Below are 21,367 nucleotides of genomic sequence, written 5' to 3'. Positions count from 1 at the left end.
CAAGCAAAAAGTGAGACAACATGCACAAGCAAAGGGTATGTCGCCGAAAACCTTGCCAATAGTGATCACCGCCGTCACCGGCATCGGAAAAATGATGAATCAAGCTGAGGATGTCCAATTCCCCGTCACAGATCAAAGACTGAGCGTTGTACATAGTGAGCCCACACATCCACCCTAAGGCTTGTGCATGGCCGAAGCAAAGCTGGGGCAAGATTTCTTCATTGCACACGGATTCCATCAAAGCTTGAAAGTCTTCAAAGGTAGGACACATCTCTTGCCCGCCAAAACTAAAGACATGTGTCACCGGGTTCCAAAACCTTGCCGCAACATGGAGAAACGGAAGGTGCAGCGGAGTGCGACTCAGCGTGAATAGTGCATTTATGCCGAAGCCTCGGAAGTTTAAGTTTTCCGAGCCGTCTAAGGTAGCAATCCAAGTTATGAGATTTTGGATGAGAAATGCCTCCATTTTGATGTAAAACTGAGATAGAATGAGAGAACCACGAAGCTGGAACTTTTATGGAGGATAAGGCACTGTTTGGGGGACAAGTGTCAAAAATCTGGAGGTCACCATGCCAACTGGTCGGCCGACCACATGATTGGTTTGCTGAGCAAAAAACTGGTTGGCCAGCCACTTTTGGTGGTCGGCCATCGAGAAAAATTGGTTTTTGGCCTTTCTCTAGTCTCTAGAAGAGAGCTCCTAGCCTTTCCATGTGTTGGAAGTGTTGAAGGTCCGAGTTCACCTCTATTTCCGATACGTTCCATCGCCCCGTTTGTCTGAAATGTATTTGCTTATCGAGTTGTTAAGTTTTGCTTTTCGAGTTGTTGAGTTTTGTTTATCAGGTTGTTAAGTTTTACCGAGTTGTCGAGTTTTGTTCATCGAATTGTTGCCCTTTGTTTATCAACAATTGTCGAAGTTTGTTTATCGAGTTGTAAACTTGCTAAGGTTTTATTGTTTCTTAGTAAGTTAGGCTATTTAGTTTGCTATGTTGGGTCGTTACCTGACTTGGCAATGTACAATGTTCAATTTCCATTCAATCTCATTTTTGTGCAAAATGATGCGATGCGATGCTAAGAATGCAAAATACAACACTTTTTGAACAAAAAACTGTTTCATTCCATCATAGCTTCTTTTGTTACAACATTTTACAACAGGGTACAAGTTTTAAAGAGAATAAAACTACCTAAAGCTGATGTGCTACTACTAGTAAAGAAAAAGAAAATAAAGCAAGAACATCTGCATCAGTGCTGTCAGGCTCAAGATCGGGAGGCTCTCTTCAGCCTCTTCGACTGAACAGCCTCTGCACCACCTCCACCAGCACCATCATCCAAATCGGAGCTGCCGTCCTCGAAACCCTCCCCGGCATCACCTCCACTCTAAGAACCGGAGCGAGAGTCCTCCTCTCTGCCTGCGGGTGTCTCCAACTGAGGATACGCAGACTCCTCCTCCTCGCTGGACTCCTCATCATCTTTAATAGGCGCTCTACACCTGCCTTGGTTGCGAGTCAAGTCCCCTCTCCTAGCTCCTCGAGAAGGCCTGGATGGCCCAGTCAGTAGCGGTGGCATCTGAAAAAAAAAAAAAAACAACAACAACAACAACAACGACAACAACAAAATAGGGCAATTTGAATACATCAGCCAGAGTATGTATATCAGATGTAGATGCGGGAATGCTGCATAGGGTGCGTGCTCGCGGATATAGTATGTGAATGCGGTGTGTTAGATATGCTCTACACATGCACTCAACGAATGTAATGTAATGTTCAATCGCAGTCTGTCATCAGAAGTATGAGAAATGCAAGGAAATCGAAAAGTACCGAGACGCCGGCGATGAAAAGTTGCGTCTCTCTCCGCAGGACCATGCTCTCGAGTGAGGCCACCACTCCGAGTAAACCCTCAGTGTACACTCTCGGAGGCTGCAGATGTAAGTGCAAGTCATCAGTGAATGAATGAATCTCTAAATATCTGAGTGATAAATCAAAACTGAAAAGCATACTGGTGGTGACTCAGGGTCACTAACGTATCGATGATTAGGCAATGGAGGCTCCAATGAAATCGGGTAGGATGTCCCATACCGCCAGCCTGTCAGCTCGGCCAGAAGATCCGGCCACCCAGTATACGGGTAAGTCAGGGGACTCTCTCTAGCCCCACTCCTCAATGTGCCGGCCTTGAGAGTCGAAGGGGTATCTACAGCCCAAGCTCGACTCGATGATGGCACGCCAGCAGCCCTCCTCGTGGGAGTGTAGACACCTCTCAGTGGAGGCATCAAGAATGTATGGCAATAGGTCGCGTAATCTCCCTCCTCCAGCAATAGAACTGCATCAGTACCCAACACATGCTCCTCGACCTCCCGGGGAGTGAGTCTCTCAGTGGATCACATGTCATCTAGAGGTGCTGAGGGGATACCCTGGTCAGGGTTGCCCATCGTCTGACGCATGAAGCGATCCCCCAGAAACCAGGCCCTGCCAACTGGCCCCTCAAATAAAGTCCTGTATCGAGAAGAGGCCCACGCCCTAGGAAATCGGTACCGGGCATCTCCTGACAAGGGTGCCCAGGGTTGCCAAGAGATCTGCGGATAACAAGTGCATAAACTAATTAGATGTCGTAAATATGCAAGATGAACCAAAGTTGAAAACATGACAAACTGAGAGTTTTGGATTATCCCCGCCGGCCGTACAGTATCAAAGAACTGTCGGAGATAGGGCAAAGTCTCCCGAGTCCTCGGCCGACACCGACCCTCAAATCTGCGAGAATAGGGGATCTCGAGAGGTACCTCCACCTCGAGCTCAGGGGCCAGCGTTGGGAAGTATGCATAAACCCGTAGCTGTGAATGGCAAGACAACGACTGTCAAAACACAAAATATATTGAAAATACTAAATGACGAGTGCAGAACGTGGATACAGAATGCGGAGTGCAGAATGTAGAGTATAGAATGAAATGTGTGCCGTGTGTGTAGTGTACAGATAATGAAAAGAAGAAATGTAAATCAAGAAGAGAGAATGTACCTCCCAGGCTCTCTAGTAGCCACCTACTATGTTCCCTCACCCACGGGAGGTCGCGCTCATATAGCAATAAAGGGTAGCGAGGCCGGCGCCACCCCAATCATACTAGCTGACCTGTGATAGGTCTACCAAAGCACTAAGCAAATAAAGTCCAACTGTGTTCCCCCTATCGGAGAACATAGTGGTCCCGATGAGGAACATCAAAAAACCCCGGCCATACTGCTCTATCTCCTTGATAGTCTCGGGCAAAGTCCTCCTGAACCGCTCGAAGAACCAGGTGTACCTGACTCTACCTGATGATCTGTCTATCGGCGGGCGGGCTCCCAGCAGATAAATCCAAGCCGCCTCCCACTCGCCCATGTCTGCGTCATAGGGGACCAGTCGGCCGGCCACGTCAAGGCCCGTCAACATAGAAAAGTCATACGGGGTCATTGTCATGTCCCCAGTAGCTGAAAAGTGAAACGAGTTGGGGGTGTCCCACCATCTCTCCACAAGTGCCCCGATGAGGGTCCTACTCCCCGGATAACGAGATATCCCCGTGCAGAAAGGTCCAAATCCTGCCTCATCCATGATGTGAAGTACAGCATCTGGGTGCTCCGTATACCACTCCCTAGCAAGGATCGATCTATAGCCCCGTGTGGAATGGGAAAATACCTGCATTTAGAATGGACAGATATATTTAGATTCAGGATGAAATGTATGAGCTACGTGCAAACGAAGTGAAAGAGCTGTGGGCCTGAAAATGAACTGTGAGCCCAAAAAAGAGTTGTGTGCCTGAAAATCTGCTGTGTGCTTGAAAATGAGCTGTGTGCCTGAGAATGAGCTGTGTGCCTGAAAATCTGCTGTGTGCCTGAAAATGAGCTGTGTGCTCGAGAATGAGTTGTGTGCCTAAAAATCTGCTATGTGCCTGAAAATGAGCTATGTGCCCGAGAATGAGCTGTGTGCCTGAAAATCTGCTGTGTGTCTGAAAATGAGCTGCGTGCCCAAAGAATGATCTGTGTGCCCAAACATGTGTTGTGTGCCCGAGATAAACTTTGTGGTCAGGATGAACCGTGTGTTCAGAGTGAACTGTATGCCAAATTAACAGAATATTGTGTTGTGAGCTGTGTGCCAAGTCAGCATCATATCCTAAGTAAACTGCGTGCCAAATCAATATTGTGCTATTTGTGAGCCGTATGCCAGAATAAGCAAAAGTACTATGCATATGAATGTGTTCAGAACGAGCAGATAAAATACAATGCGAGAACATGAAGTGTGCAAGAAATACAAAAATACATTGCGGAGAATGTAAAAGGGGAAATACATACCTCTCGCTCCTGGTGAGATAGATGAGACGCTGGCTCCCGTAGCAGTAGGTCCGCGGGTGCTCTCCACTCGAAGTCGGTAAAATGATAGAAGGTGGTAGGAGGTAGGACGTGCTCCTGAGGGTAGTACCTCTCCGGGTCGAAAGGCCGAATCCTCGGAGGCAATGACATGACGTTTGACTCGTCCTCGGCATGTGGAGAGCCTCCATCGTGATGAAAATGATCTGCCATCTGAAGAAGTCTGCAAAAATGAGCGAAATAAGCCAAAATTGCAAAAAGTCAACAAAAGTCAACCCCCGAGAAAATGTGCCAAAGTTCGAGACAAACATACCTCAAGTGGCAAAATGGAGAAAAAAGCTCCGAAACCAAATTTTAATCGGTTCAAAACGAAGAAAACCGAAAGTTTTTGCGAAACAACTTCGTGTGGGGTGTTGGAAAATGCGTATAAAGTGTAGATCTAAGAGAGAAAAAGGTCTAGGGAGCAAGAGGAGCTGATTTCGAACTTGGAGGTGTGAGCAAAAGTGTTTTGGACAAGTGAACTTAAAGATCCGGCCTTAAAAGACTAAACTGCCCCGAATTTCTGTAAACTAGTCGGCCTACTAGTTTTTCTAGTCGGCCAACCACCTTGGTGAGCAAAAGCTGGTTGGCCACTAGCCTAGGTGGTCAGCCATCCTCCTGGATGGTCTCCAAGGTGCCTTTGTTCTCCCTGTGTATTTTGGTGATGATTGGAGTCCTCGGCTCTCGAGAAAGTACAAGAAAAGTACACTTTCCGACGCGAAATTGTGTCCGTGGGAACTTCAAATTCAATTCTTCGATGCGTGGCTCATCGTTACTCGTCAAGAACAAGGTGTATCCTTTTTGAATACTTTGTGACCCCTTCGGGAGGTAAATTGGAGGTTCCGATTAAATCACTCGCGTTAAGGCTTGTATTTCCTCATTTGGCATTATGTTTCGAGCATACTATTGAAGTGGCGCTTTTCTCGCATTGTTATGCGTCACACTTAGGTCGCATTGTCATGCACCCCTTCTCGCATTGTTATACGTCACACTTAGGTCGCATTGTCATGCACGCCTTCTCACATTGTTATGCGTCATACTTAGGCTGCATTGTCATGCACCCCTTCTCACATTGTTTTGCGTCACACTTAGGTCGCATTGTCATGCACCCCTTCTCGCATTGTTATGCCTCACACTCAGGCCGCATTGTCATGCACCCCTTCTCGCATTGTTATGCGTCGCACTTAGGCCGCATTGTCATGCACCCCGTCTCGCATTGTTATGCGTCACACTTAGGTCGCATGTCATGCACCCCGTCTCGCATTGTTATGCGTTACACTTAGGTTGCATTGTCATGCACCCACACTTCATTTGCATCATCACGCACTTTTCATTTGCATTGCCATGCATATCTCTAACGAATATTGTACCTATTGAGTTTCTTTCTTTTACAGGCACGATATTGTATGTACGGTTTATTTGAAGCTGGTGCGACCAGACGAACCAGACGGTATTGTATTCTCCGTGTAAGACGTAACAAGAATTGTATAATTCTCTTGCATCCTTTCTACATGAAATATAGTTTGATTTGTATTCGTTCAAAACTGTCGCATTCATTGTGTATGATTACTTCGTTACAGCTATCTTTGCATGAGCATAAGTTATGTTCGGCTTTTTGCATTTTGCGCTGCCTGCTGGCACATTTTTTTGTTATCTCGCCTGTTTGTCTAAGTCTTCGGCTTTGTCAAAAATGGGTCGCCTCTGGGCTTTGACATTCACTCCCGTCACGTATGACTTTCGAGTTCTGTTAAAGAGGGGCAACTGTAGACACCCCATTTTTGACCGACCTTAAGACTCAGACGTCATCGATTGAGCACTCGGTGATTGCACATGATGTGCTCATTTCGAGGTTTTGGAGTTCTTGGCTGAGAGCCTCGCCTCCGGACCTCGGGACCCTTTGTACTATGACTCGGTCTGCAGACTAAGTCTTTTTTTCTCTTCCTGGAGGGAGGAAGAGGTCTTGTAGGCCATCTCTCAGTGGTCGTAGACTACTTTTCGTGGCCATAGGCCATTGTTCCCGTTTGGAGACTAGGTTTCAGTTTTCGGGGCCGTTGGCCGTGCGCCTCGGTTCGGGACTGCTTAACATTCTCCGTTTGGCACTTTTTTCTTTTTTTTTGGAACACACCTTGTTTCCTTTGTCTAGAGGGACACTGTGGTCCGGGAGACCACTTTTTGTGCTCAACAGCCAGTTTTTGAGGCCCCCGGCCGCGCGTCTTGCCTCTCGAACTCTCGTTTTGCATCCGTGTTGGTTCGTTCTTGGCACGAACCTTGTTTTCCTTGTTTGGAAGTGATACAAGGGTGGGAAACCAGCTTTTTTCCTTGGAGATCACTTTTCTCCCCACCAGTCGATTTTCTGGTCGGGAAATTGGTTTTCTTGGTCTTTGGGCCACATTTTTCTGGTTTCTCACCCCACCATTGGCTTGCTTTCAGTGTGAAGACCACCATTTCCCCTGGCCGACCAATTTTTTTTTTGTCAAACCACTTTGGGTGGTCGGCCGACCACTTAAAGTAGCAGGCCGACCACCTTTTCTGGTCGGCCCCTTTCCCCTTGTTTTGTCAGCCTCTGTGGATGCCAGCTGTGCCAGCTGGAGGGCACAGACTGTATCCTCCATACATGTGTATGGAGGGATTGCATCCGTGCTTAGCTTCTCCAAGAAGCTTGAACCTTTGTTTTTTTCTATAAGAGAGGGACTCACTCTCCATTCCACAGGGTCTGAAATTTGCTTAAGGCAAAAACATATATCTCCCTCTCTATTCCTCTTTGGTGGCTTGAGAGTGAGTGTTCTTCATACATTTTGCCTACAACCCCTTAGCCAAGCCTTTTAACCTTGGACCTGAGATGCCATAGGACTTGTTTAGGCTTCCTAAAGTTAGTTTTGGCCTAGAGAAGCAGCTGGTTGTTGTGTTCTTCAAGGGTGAGAACTTTAGCTTCTTTAAAGCTTTGTTGTAGTTTGTTTATCTGGCCTTCTTTGCATGCTTTGTTTGGCTTATTTTTCAAGTATAAAAAGCTTTATTTTCCAGTGTTTCAAATGTTTGTTTAAGGCCCTTTTGGTGCTAAGGGTCATCTTCCCTCTTGCATGCCTTATTTGGCCTTGCTTTGTGCCATGCCATAAGGACTTTGAGTCAACCCTTGCATGGCCTTTTAGCCACTAAAATCCATTGGATTTTTAGTGGTTGGCATGTGGTTTTGAGGCCCTAAATCAGAGAGGGGTGACCCTCTCTCTTTTGGTCTTGTTTGCTTCCATTTTTGGCCTATCAAAGGAGCATGTATTTTCATACTTTCAAGGCTCAGTTCAGGCACTTTTTGGTGACTTTTAAAGCCTTCCTAGACTTTGTCTATGGCTGGGTTGGTCACCTTGGGTTTTTCTCTTTCATGTCTAGAGTAATCCCTTTTGTGGCTTATCAATGTAGCATGTCATTCTTTCATGTATTGGTCATATTTCAGTGGGTTTTTGGTCATCATTTGGCATGCCATGACTCTGTTTTCAGCTAGTTTTGTAGCCTCTCACATGCTTCATATGCTTGTAGTGTAAATCATGTTTACTAACTTAGAATGCATGATGTTTTGGCCCTTTATTCTAGCATATTTTGGCCATGCTCCAACCTGGTTTGTTTATATTTCGGGCTTCCTTGGCTCTATTTTGAGGCCTCTTGGTCGAAAGATGCTTTCCATGCATGCTTGTAGTGTAATAGCCTTGCCTAACTTCGAGTTTTGAAGTCCCTTGCATGCTTAACTTGAGGTATTTTCATGTTTTGGCATCATTGAGCATGACATTTCAGAGCATCTAGGGCTACCATACTTCCATGTTTTCCACTCTTTAAGTGCCCTTGAGAGTTGTGCTTTTATACCCTATTTTGTAAGCCATTGCATGAGCTTCATTTTTGTGCCTTTCAAGCCATCATCCCAACTCATTTTGCTACTATTTTGGGCCTGCATAAGGTCTTCTTGGAGTTGGTTTGGCCATTTGAGCATTGCCTTGCATACCTATAGTGTAATACACTTCACTAGTTTCGATGCTTGAACCATTCAACATGCATTACATGAGTTGTTTGCATATTTCGAAGTCATTTTGTATGCCATTTCAGAGCTGAAACATGTGTCATTGCACTCCATATTTCATCATTTCAATGCGTTTGGAAAGTTGTGTTTTGTGCCTTAGACTTGGGGTCGTTGCATTGTGCATGATCGTATGTGTTTTGATGCCTTATTTCCATCATCTATTGGCCACTGATTTGGGTGTGGCTGAGGCCCATCCATTTTGGTTTAAGTCCATCTTGCATTGAGTATGCCATTGTAGTTCATAACATTGAGTATGCCATGTTGTCGCATGATTGATCATTGCATTGTGCATGCCTTGTTCATCTCATTGTGTATGTTAGTTTCTACGTGCATTGTGTATGCTAAGTGTCATGTGCATTGAGTATGCCACTGTTAGTTCATAGCATTGTGTATGCTAGTTGCAATGTTTGCATGTTGTCCTTTGCATGTTTGCATGACTTAGTTGCATTGTATTAAGATTGCATGCTAAAGTTGCATTGGTGCATGCCTTGTTTGTTACATTGTGTTTGGAATAGGCGTTAGTCCAAACATGGGAAACGAGGCACGTTTCATACTCGAAGTGATGAAACGTACCTCGATTCCCGGTCGTCAACACTCTTGACTACCCATGACGGAGTTATCGGCTTTCGGTGCTTGTTTATGCATTCATTTCACATTGAGCCGTGCAATTCGACTCCTTGGCCATCATGCATCGATATGCGTGATTGGTGGCTCTAGGGTCAAGGGCTACACTCCCTTGAGCTTATGCAATGATAGGGAGAGTGGTCGTGCACACATGTGTTGTGAATACTTTGCCATCTCTCTCTCTTGCATTCTGTTGCAGAAAACCAGAAACCTAGGGCAGAAACTGGTCAACCGACCAGATAAAGTGGCAGGCCGACCATTTTTTCTTGTTTTCACCACAGAAGGTGGTCGGTCGGTTGTCTCCAAGGCCAATATCTGGTCAGCAGCCTTCCCACAGGTTCCCTTACTGGAGTTTCAGCCTTCTGAAGCTTTGTGCAGTGTTCTGAGGTCAATTGCAAATAGAGGCAAATCATGGTGTCGCGAGGGATTTCCAAACAAGGAAATTCAAGCAAGCATGCATCCTTTGTCATTCAAAACAGAGCTGGGGCAGTCCACATTCATTTAGTTTGCATGCTCATTTAGATTGCTTACTTAGTTAATGTTGTGTAATAAGTAGTTGTAACTTGTTATTCATTTCGTCGTGTAATAACTAGTTTAATTAGATTAGCTTAGATTAGCTAGCAGGTTTTTATCATTTATTCGGACCCTCCGTCGAGAGGGCAAATTTTGTAATAAGTGTGCTTGTGTGTGATGCATGTCTTCCAACCCCCATTTCTTTCTCCCTTTTATTTACCAGTTTACTATGGTTAGTTTTAGGGCATGTTTCAATTAGCATCTTTATGCTCGCATGTTTGCATCTATTCATCTGTCTTGCATGCACCGGGCTCGGCGCATCATATTAACTGCATCGTATTTTAATTCCAAGTTGAATGCGTGTTATCTGCAGCATCTCATATGCCATCTTAGAATAGCCGAGCCTATCTTAGTTACATTTTGCATGTGTTGCATTAGCCATCTTAAACATGAACTAGGATCATGCATCGATTTCTAACATAGCTTTTGTTTTGGCTCGAAGTACTCGGTAAGTGTTTATGCTTTAGCATCCTTGCATGTGTGTGAATGACTACCATGATAGCATGCTTTCCATGAGGCTAACTGCTTATGTGATATAACTGCCAGAATGCCTGTGGGTGAAGGTTGGATTACTTGAATTGGAACAATTCATTGATTGCTAGTTTTAAGCCCACTTGAGAGTGGCAAATCACCATGTTTTCTAAGCCCACTTCAGGGTGGCAAAATCCACATTTTAGCCAACTTGCGAGTAGCAAACCGCTTTAAAAAATAAACATGAGATGTTTTGTTTCAACTTAGGCGATCCAGTTTATACTTGTATGTTGTGCGCATCACATAGTAATTCTAGGTTAATAACTGGAATAAGAGCACTTGTGTTTTCAAAAACAAGATATCATGTTAGTAAAGGTCGATCTTTAATCGGGCGAGTAGGGGTGCTCATTGCATGACCTTCCCCTCTCGTACCCAAGTTCCGGAGCCGAGGCAACTTTGGTGATGACGGATACGTGGCCTTAGGCATGAGTCAGGGTTTCCTAAATTCCCCAAAAATAAAACATTTAGGTGGCGACTCTGTATCTAGCAAAGCAGTCCATGATTGGCACTTCTTTCTAAAAATCAATTTTTCAAAACGATTTGCCGGATTTGGACTCTGGTGATTTATCGATCTCGTATTGCACTTTGTGAGATTAGATTCAGAACCGTGACATTTGAGTCTGAACTGTAGTGAGCCCAATGAACGAAACGGGATTTTCCCGTGACGTTCGGGCACGTCTACAACATGATGATTCCTCATTGCTATTCATAAATGTGTGTAGCATCAACAACTAAAATACAAAAATTCAGAAACCAAAATTTAAACCAACCAAATTGTACCATTCCAACACCAACTTAGTAACAATAACACTTAATCATCACACCATGATCTTTACATTCCAATTCCCAATACTGAATTGTTAATTATAGCAACAAAAATCACTACATGAAACACTACCATATAAATCATACCCTATGTTGTGGCTTGAAAAAAATTCTAAAATGATCCAAAAAAGGGAGTTTTAACAACTAATATACAAAATCCGACAAACCCACATCTAAACCAACCAAATTATGATAGTCCAACATCAAAGTAACAATAACACTTAATCATCACATTGTGATATTCCCATTCCAATTCTCAATAATGAATTGTTAATTAAAGTAAACAGAGCATATTGTGGGCATAAATAATCAAGGAGATCATATAGAATGATGAGAAAATTACCATGAAAGACTACAAAAGGAAAAGAATATGTGCTTGTTAGTGTACGTGACAACGTGCAGATGATTGAAATTTTTGGAATTGGTTTAGAAGCCATTGATTATGGTAAAAGAAACACAAACACCAAAGAAAACGCAAAATTTTAACATGAAATTATAGCAAAAATTTAGGGATTTTGTGGTCCCTGGAAGATTGGGAGTTATATGAATTCTGGGTTGGGTTTATTTTGAAGCATACATGAGAAACACCGATGGAGGATGAAATATATAGATTATTAATTTATGGATTTGGTTGGTATATCGGTACATGATAAGAGAGAGAGAGAGAGAGAGAGAGAGAGAGAGAGAGAGAGAGAAAGAGATAGATAGAGCAAACTGACCTGAAATCAGGAACCGTTGATACATCGGTCAATACATCGATGGAGTATGAACCGTTGATACACTAGTCGATACACTGGTGGGCTGTAGCTTGTGAAATCAGGAAGCCTCTGTGACTTCTTGGTGTTACTTCGTGAAAGTATAGATAGACTAGGGCACAAGAAGTATAGATAAATCGACCTAGAGAAAGGTCCTTTTTGGGATTGAAATTTTCAGTCCTAAATCAGAATTTTTTTTGGCACCTTATTTGTTTGACCTATTGTAGCGGTTGAGTTGCAAACGTAGCTAAAGAAATATGTATAGCAACGGCTTAGAAAAAAAAATGCGACTAAAAACTTCATTTTTAATTACGATTAACGACCGTCACAATAACCATTTTTAATTAATCAATATATTGTTGTATATAGATATATATATATATATATTTTTTTTAGAAAGGAGGAGGGGGGGAGGGGAGGGGGCAAGAACATTGTTCTAGCATTAATTGATGATTGTCCGGTGACTAAAGAAGCACTATCAACAAATGTTTTAATTGCACCGAACGAGAATGTGTGTTTGGGGAAATCTCTTGCTGAGCTTTGGTGTGATTCTTTGAAAGATTTCAATCCTATGGTTCATGTTTCTATTGAAAAAGGTCTGCCCCCTTGAGTCAAACTTTATTTCTTAGTGCCTTTACTTGAACATTATCGGGAGTTTGCCTGTTTCTTTCTTACTTGTTTCCTTGCTGACCACATTCTAGCAATAATACTTACACTGATTAACACTGTCTGTGATGTTAGCTTGATGAAATGGCATTGTGCTCTGTGATTGTTGAGTGATCAACAGAGACTAGTTGAAGTAGATGAATATAACTGCATGGTACAGTAGTAGCCCGTTGAACAAGGCACCCTTTGTTTTTCCACAAATGATTGTAATGGATTTTTTCATTCCCTTTGCCTACAGTAGATGCACTTTTGAGAATACATATAACTATCACACATGAACATAGATCTTGGTGTAGGGCACAATGATGTGGATGATGCATTGAATTCTTTTCTTTTGTTAGTATTTTTTTTAATTTTTTAATTTTTTTAATTTCCATGAGTTTTTTTGTTTGTTACAACTACTTCATTGGCAGGTTTTCTAAATGTAAAATGTGATGTTATCAAATCTTGTTCTCACAGGAGATTTGTCTAGCTTTGGTGGAGGGTTCTACGACAAGTTTGGTGTTGTAGTCGTCAGTTGTTCCTTTATTGCCAAAGTACTAACCCTTTTTCCTAGTAGTACTTCACATATTGTGTACACTACCATGTGTTATTTTCTTGTGCATTTATTTTTTTATAGATCCCTAATCTCTTGAGACTTTCTGTTCATCTCTCTCTCTCTGATCTTATATCAGAAATTGATTAATGAGAACTGTCGCAAGTTGTCAAAGCGTGTTGCATTTTGTAGTGTAGAGCGTAGAGATTCCTGTGGTGAAATATTTGTTGATCTGCAAAACTATACCTATTCAAAGGTGAGAATCTATTTTCCTTTTATTTTTTAATATATTCTTTTATTCGACTGTTTTGTGGATTGTGCCCTTGTATTCTTTCTATATTTTGTAATTCTCCACTCTCACCTTCTATTGCGTAACCATTAATTGTCGCAATCAAAAGGTAATCCTGTACTTCTATGAACAAAATTGTAGCCTTGAACTTTTGTATCCAATTACTTCTACTACATAGAATGTATCGCTGAACTTCTGTATCCAGTTACATTTTTCTTTTTAATTCATTTTTTCCCCTCTTGGTAGAAAATGCTTGATGAAACTATTGAAAGCCAACTTCAGTAACCCAGTTATGAGGTATGACTAGTTAAGATCTCAATGAAGTTTTATGAAGTTCAATTTTCCTTCATAGTAGCTTCGGTTAAAGAGCGTGCTGTGCTCGCCAACTTATCCTTTATAAGCCATTTAATTATTTATTATTTATGAATTGACATCCAAAGGTACATGTAGTATTTGTTGATTTTTATGACATCCATTTTTTGATTTGATTGTTGACAACGACTTAATCCTACTCGACAAAGCCATCAATTTTTTTTGAGGACAACTTCCATTCCTTTGGGTATAAATATGCATGTACCTTTAAAAGTACACGTACAAAGAAGATAAATTGTTGCTTCGCCATTGCTATATATTCCTATCCCGACCTAATGTTAAAAATTATCATTCTATATGCTTTGTGGGATGATTCTCCTCATTTGTGCTAGACAACAAGTTAGAGCTTAACAATGGCTACCGCGGCCTATTACTCTTTAGTCTGTATATCAGATTATGATATTTTGCATGATATCCTTTAATGGAAGAAAGCAACTGCAGTACCTTGGAAATCCCTTCCTAGGAGGATGTCAAAGCTATACTTTGCAATGAGAGTTATAGCAGATGCAAACATTTCTTGTTTATTTTATTTTTAAATATTGGGCAAATTTCATTTTACCCCTTTATGGTTTGATCCCCTTATGGTTTGATCCATGTGCGAATCATCTCTCTCATTTGAAAATAACAAAATAACTCCCATGTGATTTGTAGACTAAAATGCACTATTTGTTTTTTCCGTCTAAAATAACAAGGGGTGAGAACCACACTCCTAAAATGAGAGTAAACCATTTTTTAAAATGAAAATATCCCTCGTACAATTTTAAATTTACAAAGGTATTCTTTTCCTTGTACATCTTGGGAGCCATTTTAGGGTGAATTTGAGCTGGGTAACAAAACTAAGGGAAGCCCACCTTATCTTTATTTATTTATTTATTTATTTTTGAGCAGCAAACAAACAAACAAATTATATTAATAATGAGAAGATACAAACTAGCGAAGGGTACAATTGCATCATTGTCAAACTAAGCTTCCCAACTATGTTGGCACCCAAAGTAAGACTAATCATGTGCATCCCCAAAGCCACCATTAAAAGTTAGAGAGGTTCCAACTCAATACACCTTAGTACAACCCAAAGGCAAACACAGATTACACCTTACCACCTACATAATCTCTAATATGCAAGATGTTACAGAGACCAATACACATGAGACTGCCTTATCTTCTTGGGACCATATAGCCTTTCATGGCTACAACTCTACACACATGACTATGGGCATACTTGGACACATCAATACCCACTATACCTCAGAAGTAAGCAGGCCCAGATTAGTACACATTCAATCAATCAACTAAAACTTTCAAATTACTTCCAATTTAGTGGAATATGATTAATGAGCACTGTCAAAGAATCAAAATCCAATAAGACCAATTAGTAGAGTCAAAGAATTATAGTTCTGTTAACAGGGTATGGAGGTAAATTCACAAGTTTGGTTAATAGAAGTTATTGTGTGTTTTAGTCCACAAATCATATGAGGGTTTTGTGGTTATTTCCAAAAAACGGGTAAGTGATCTGCACATGGGCTAAACCATAAAGTAAAATTTTCCCTTATATATTTTTGCGGCGGTGTAATAATTTATTCAAAAAAAGAAAAAAAAATAATAAACAAATAGACAACAATGAGATAGAGTACATGAGAGAGGTTAGGAGTAGGCCTATGAGGTTAGACAGCTTCACTTGCACAGTTACACTTCACAATGCAAAAACAAAGCTAGCATATCCCATTCCCCTTTCTTCCATGGTCATGTTATTTCTACATGGTATTTTCCCATTTTATTTCTCCCAATTAATTCTTCGTTGAGTTGTGTGGTGAACTAAAGAAGATTTGGTAATTCATTTAGCTCATCATTTCACAAATCAGGTGTTCATTATATAGACAACAATCTAACCAATCCTAATCTAATCTAACCATATGAGTTAACACTAATTAACTCTAACTAATTTTGTTACAACAACAAACTATATAGAATCTGTTACAATTATATCAAATATTATATTGGATATGGAATTACTGCACTTGACTCAGCTTGTAGCTTCTTATACGTGGATGATGGGGTATGAGCCAAAGCTTCTCTAAACTTAACCATAGCAAGAGCTGTAGAAGTTGAAGCTGTAGTCTTGGTCTTCTTGAATTGTTTGGTTTGGTCTATACTCTCATTAGCCCCCAGCAAGCTCATAGGGGAAGAAAGAAGCATGAGTTTGTCATGAAGAAATTGAAACGGAGAAACAAGTAAAGCCTTTGTAAAAATGTCAGCAAGCTGATCAGAGGAGGCAACATGCTTGACAAAGACTTGTTTAGAGGCAACCATTTCTCTGATATAATGATAATCAACAGCAATGTGTTTAGACCAAGAATGAAACACAAGATTGGAGCTTAAGGAAATAGCAGATTGCTTATCACACCAAAGAATAAGACAAGGATGAGATATTTCTAAGTCAATAAGAACCATTTGAAGCCAACTTAATTGAGCTGCAGCTTGGGCCAAAGCTCTATACTCAGCCTCTGTGGAAGAGCACGAGACTCTAGGTTGCTTCTTGGTAGACTAAGAAATAATATTAGAGCCTAAAAAGACCCAGTAGCCAGTGGTAGACCGATGATCAAGTACACTCCCAACCCAATCTGAATCAGAGAAGGCATGAAGTTTAAAAGGACCGGGAGTAAAAGAAAGAGCTTGATGAATTGTACCTTTCAAATATCTCAACAAGTGTTTGCCAGAAGCAAAATCAGCCTCAGATGGAGAATGCATAGTTTGGCAGGCATGATTAACAGCAAAGGAAATATCTGGGCGAGTAATTGTCAAATATTGAAGAGCACTAACAATACTGTGAAATAGGGAAGGATTAGAATAAGCCACAGTAGGAGAAGATAAGAAAGAAGGCTTGTTTGACATGGGAGAAGAAGAGGGCTTGCAATCAAACATCCTAGCTTTAGCAAGAATTTCCAAAGCATACTTAGTTTGGGAAAGAAAATATCTTGAGGCAGATTGAGTAACCGAGACACCCAAGAAATAATTGATGAGGCCTAACTCTTTCATGGAAAATGCTATGTGCATGTGAGTAATGAGAGAAGCAATATGAGCAGAGTCATTCCTAGTGACTAAGATATCATCAACATACTCCAGTAACACAGTCATAGTAGTAGCTGTGTGTTGAACAAAAAGAGAGGAATCTAATGAACTAATAACAAACCCATTGGTATGAAGATAATTGGAAAGGTAGAATACCAAGCACAAGGTGCTTGTTTGAGGCCATATAAGGCTTTAGTTAACTTGCACACAAACGGAGGCTTAGAAACATCAACAAATCCTTGAGGTTGTGTCATATAAACTTCTTCTTCCAAAACTCCATGCAAGTAGACATTGGAGATGTCAAGTTGTTTAATAGTCCAACCAAAATGAAGAGCTAAACAAAGTAAAATGCGAATAGCTGGCTGCTTAGCAACTGAACTGAATGTCTCACGATAGTCCAATCCTTCTTGTTGGATATATCCTTTGGCCACAAGAAGACCCTTATGGTGAGCAATTGTACCATCAGAATTTCGTTTGAGACGAAAAAACCCACTTATATCTAATGTCCTGTTTGGTGGGAGGCAAAGGAACCAAGGTCCATGTGGACTGTTGTTGAAGAGCTGTAAACTCTTCATGCACAGCCTTGATCCAGGTAGAAAAAAGAGCAGCCTCTTTATAAGTACAGGGTTCAGAATCAGTAGGAGTAATGGCAGAAAAAGAGAGATGAGCTGCCTTAGACAGAGTAACCATAGGATGATTATTAAGAGATGTAGCAATAGGAATTAGAGGAATAGAAGAAGAAGAATAATAAGTAGAAATAGGAAGAGAGTATGGTTGAAAATCAACAACCAAAGACTCAATGGGAATAGCAGAAGGAGAGGTAGAAGAAGAAGAAAGAGATGAAGATGAAGAAGCAAGAGTAAATAGAGCTGTGGAGAAATGAGAACTAGTAGACCCAACTGGTGAGGAAGGAGAACAAGAAGACCAAAAGAAAGACTGATAGTGAGACAGTGAAGGAGGAGAATGATCCATAGATGGGGAAGCAAAAGGGAAAGTGTGCTCATGAAAAACAACATGCCTAGAGACATAAATTCGACCAGTTCTTAAGTCAAGACACCTATAACCTTTGATAGAAGGAATGTAGCCAAGAAACACACAAGCAAGAGAATGAGGCTGAAGCTTGTGAGTGACATATGGCTTGAGCCAAGGGAAGCAAAGACAACCAAAAGGTTTAAGTGTTAGTTAGGTAATTTGTGAAACAAAAACTCAAAAGGGGGGACTGATTTTGAAGCTTAGAGTTGGGCATGCGATTAATAAGATAAACTGTAGTGGCTACAATGTCAAACCAATAATCACGAAGTACACAAGACTGCTGAAGTAAGGCAATAGTAGGGTCTATGATGTGTCTGTGTTTTCTTTTAGCAACACCATTTTGTGGTGGTGTATAAGCGCAAGACAATTGATGATCAATACCATAAGTATGAAGAAAATCCTGAAACTTAAGGCCTAGATACTCAATACCATTATCAGTGTGAAGAATTTTCAATTGTAAATTGATTTTCAACAAAGGCTTTGAATTCCATGAATTTGGCAAAAACCTCACTTTTATAATGTAGAGGATATAGCCATGTAAACTTGCTGAAATCATCAACAAACAAAATATAGTATTTATTGGAAGAGGAAGATTGAAATGGTCCCCATATATCAATGTGAATGAGAGCCAATGGTTTATGAATAGAAGTAGTTGACAAACTAAAGGGCAATCTATGGCTTTTGACCATACAACAGCGTTTACAAGGAAATGAAGAATTAGGAACAATTTTAGGCAATTTCAGTTTATTACAAATCATTTGCATCTTATGCAAAAAAGGATGACCTAAGCTAGCATGCCAAGTAGAATGAGAAGTAGTGGTGTTGAGGCAGACTTGATGAGAGGAAGGTCTAGGAAGAGCAGTTGGAAGATGATAGAGGCCATGAGAAGTGGTGCCTCTATAGAGAATAGCTTTACCACTCTTGTCCTGAATCATAAAACCGGTAGAATCAAAAGTAATAGAACATTGATTATCTGACACAGATTGATGAACTGAAATAAGATTTGAAGAAATTTTAGCGACATGATGAAGTTTTGCAAGAGTGAAAGTATGGGAAGGAGTTAGGTAAAATACCATTTGCTTTATGGTGAATAGGCAAGGCATTGCTATCTCTAACCATAACTTGATCTGATCCTGGATAGGACTGATAAGACTGTAAATTATACAGGTCATGAGTGACATGACTAGTGGCTGCTAAATCTAAAAACCAATTTTCAAATGGAGAAGAGGCATAAGCAATGTAGGCCTTATTCTGAAAATCAGAGGGACTAGTAGAGGTCTTAGTGTTGGAAGATCGATAGGAATTATCCATTCGATGCCAGCAGTTGAGAGCAATATAATTGCTCTTGTCGCAAATTTGACAAATCACGGAGTTGTTATTGTGTACAGAGTTGTGACAACCAGATCGACCTTTTCTTCCTCTTTGAAAATTTCTACCACCAGATCTGCCCCTCTGCTGAAATGAAACTGGCCTGAGGAAGAATTGCGAAATCCAGAAGACTGAGGAGTATGTTTATGAGGATTGCCTTGATATGCAACAGAATAAGCCACATGCAGATCAAAAGAATGTTTAGAGACTGATTCTACATGAATTTCCTCTGAACAAAGTAGTGATGAGAGATTTTCCATGGATTTGGATTCAGGTCTAGCTCGAATAGTAGTCTTATAGGCATTGTATTCGGCAGGAAGACCATTCAATGTGAGAAGAACAAGATCTTCTTCATCAACTGGTGAAGCAGCCATAACTAATTGATCAGATAGATTTTTAATATGAGAAAGATACTCTTTCATTGATAATGATGTTTTCACAACATTATGAAGCTTGTTTTTGAGTTGATGAATATGAGATCGTAAAAGAGAAGTAAACCTTTTCTCAAGTGTGCTCTAGACTTCATGACTGGTCTTGCAATGAAAAACTGTGGTGAAGACTGCTAATGATAATGTAGCTATAATATAGCTCAATAGATGCGAATCAATGAGAATCCATTAAGTATATTCAGGATTTGGTAAATCTCTAATGTATTGAGAATGAGGATCAACAGAACCATCAACATAGCAGAGCAAACTAGTAGCTCAAAGAATGTTTTGACATTGATTCTTCCAAATTATAAAGTTTGAAGGATCAAGTTTAACAGTAACAAAGGAGTATAGATTTGAAATAAGAAGAGATAGATTTGAAGGAAGCTGAGGGGAAGAAGGCAAGGTTGCCATTGATGGATCTTCAAGCTTGTGAGAGCATTAATAAAGCTCTGATACGATAAAGAAGATTTGGTAATTCATTCAGCTCATCATTTCATAGATCAAGTGTTCATTATATAGACAACAATCTAGCCAATCCTAATCTAATCTAACAATATAAGTTAACACTAACTCTAACTAATTCTGTTACAATAACTAACTGTATAGAATCTGTTACAATTATATCAGATATTATATTGGATATGGAATGACTGCACTTGACTCAGCTTGTAGCTTCTCACACGTGGATGATGGAGTTTGAGAGCCAAGGCTTCTTTGAACTGAACCATATCAACAGCTGTATGAGCTGAAGCTATAGCCTTGTTCTTCTTGAACTATTTGGTATGGTCTATACTCTCATCATGAACAAATATTATTGTTTATTTATGAGCCCTACCTTTCCTCACCTTAATTTTAGTGCTTTGCAATTTTTTATTTATTTTTATTTATTTTTATGGTTGATATTTTCAGTAACTGATCCAAGTTGCTGATTATGTTTGCAGTCATAGAAATGTTTAAAGAGGCCGCGGGATGTAATCCTGGACAAACTTCAATACAAGACCTTTCTAAGGTTTTAGGGTTGAGAAAAGAAGTTTGTGTGACACATGTAAGATTTTAGTTTGCCACTTATAAGTATGTTGGTCATGATGTATTGTTGGACATCTTATCGATTCTCTACGTTTTATGTTCTGCTCTTACAGTCAGTAAATGAGTCTCTTATTCCTAATTGTCTCCTTGATAGATTGGTGGTTGCTGGGACAAGAGAATTCCCTCCAGTATGTGCCATCATTGAGGGAATTCTTGGACAGGTAAAAATATCAAGCCATTTTTTTCTTTCTTTTTTTTCTTTTTTGTTTTCTTCTTCTTCTTCTTCTTCTTCTTCTTCTTCTTCTTCTTCTTCTTCTTCTACATTGTAAAATGCGTTTTTAGTTTATTAACATGATTTAAAATGTGAATTTATAGGAAGTTATTAAAGTAATATCAAGCAAAGGCCATCCCATAAAAAATTTCTTCTTTTTTGATGCTATGGATGGGAAAGGCGTAATAGAGTACATAACCCTAACAATGGACGTTAAGCAGTATTGTTCAGATAGGTTCTGCAAAGATAGAATTTAGCAAAATGTAACTTAAAGTTGCCCATGAATTGCAACTACCTTTGGAGAAACTTGATGTGTTTTTTGGGATCTTTTTGGTGGATACTTGTTAGGTTGGTTCTACTGGTAGCATAGTTCTAAATCGCGGTATCGGATAACGTAACGATATCGATCGCGGAGTATCGGTATCGGTAGTATCGGCTGATACGTATCAGAAATCGGGTGTCGCGGCCGTGAAATTTTAAAAATCATTAACAATCCCTCTAAAATTCAATTTTATGCATTTTTTTTTACTCTTTTAGCCTTAATTTGTCAAATTTTAATCAAATTTTGATATGTAGGTGCAC

General features: G+C 40.4%; 1 protein-coding gene across 1 annotated transcript; it reads left to right on the top strand.

Moving 5' to 3' along the window:
* The first annotated feature begins 19,653 nt into the window (after nucleotides 1-19,653).
* LOC114262721 (SUMO-activating enzyme subunit 1B-1-like) lies at nucleotides 19,654-21,042 on the top strand. Its single transcript, XM_082908287.1, has 4 exons — nucleotides 19,654-19,678; nucleotides 20,430-20,533; nucleotides 20,628-20,735; nucleotides 20,890-21,042. Exons 1-4 carry the CDS (start codon nucleotides 19,654-19,656, stop codon nucleotides 21,040-21,042), a joined length of 390 nt encoding a protein of 129 aa, XP_082764413.1.
* The last annotated feature ends 325 nt before the right edge of the window (nucleotides 21,043-21,367 follow it).

Source organism: Camellia sinensis, chromosome 15, assembly GCF_055761805.1.
Source record: "Camellia sinensis isolate YWXY chromosome 15, ASM5576180v1, whole genome shotgun sequence".
Taxonomy (NCBI): Eukaryota; Viridiplantae; Streptophyta; class Magnoliopsida; order Ericales; family Theaceae; genus Camellia; species Camellia sinensis.
The sequence above is the reverse complement of the archived record's forward strand: the minus strand, read 5'-3'. Positions and strand labels throughout refer to the sequence as shown.

Bases quoted from the DNA above. Each gene is read 5' to 3' on its own strand.
- LOC114262721 (XM_082908287.1), top strand. From the start codon at position 19,654: ATGCGAATCAATGAGAATCCATTAA. The intron at 19,679-20,429 runs GTATATTCAGGA...TTATGTTTGCAG, and splicing joins AATCAATGAGAATCCATTAA to TCATAGAAATGTTTAAAGAG. The intron at 20,534-20,627 runs GTAAGATTTTAG...CTGCTCTTACAG, and splicing joins AAGAAGTTTGTGTGACACAT to TCAGTAAATGAGTCTCTTAT.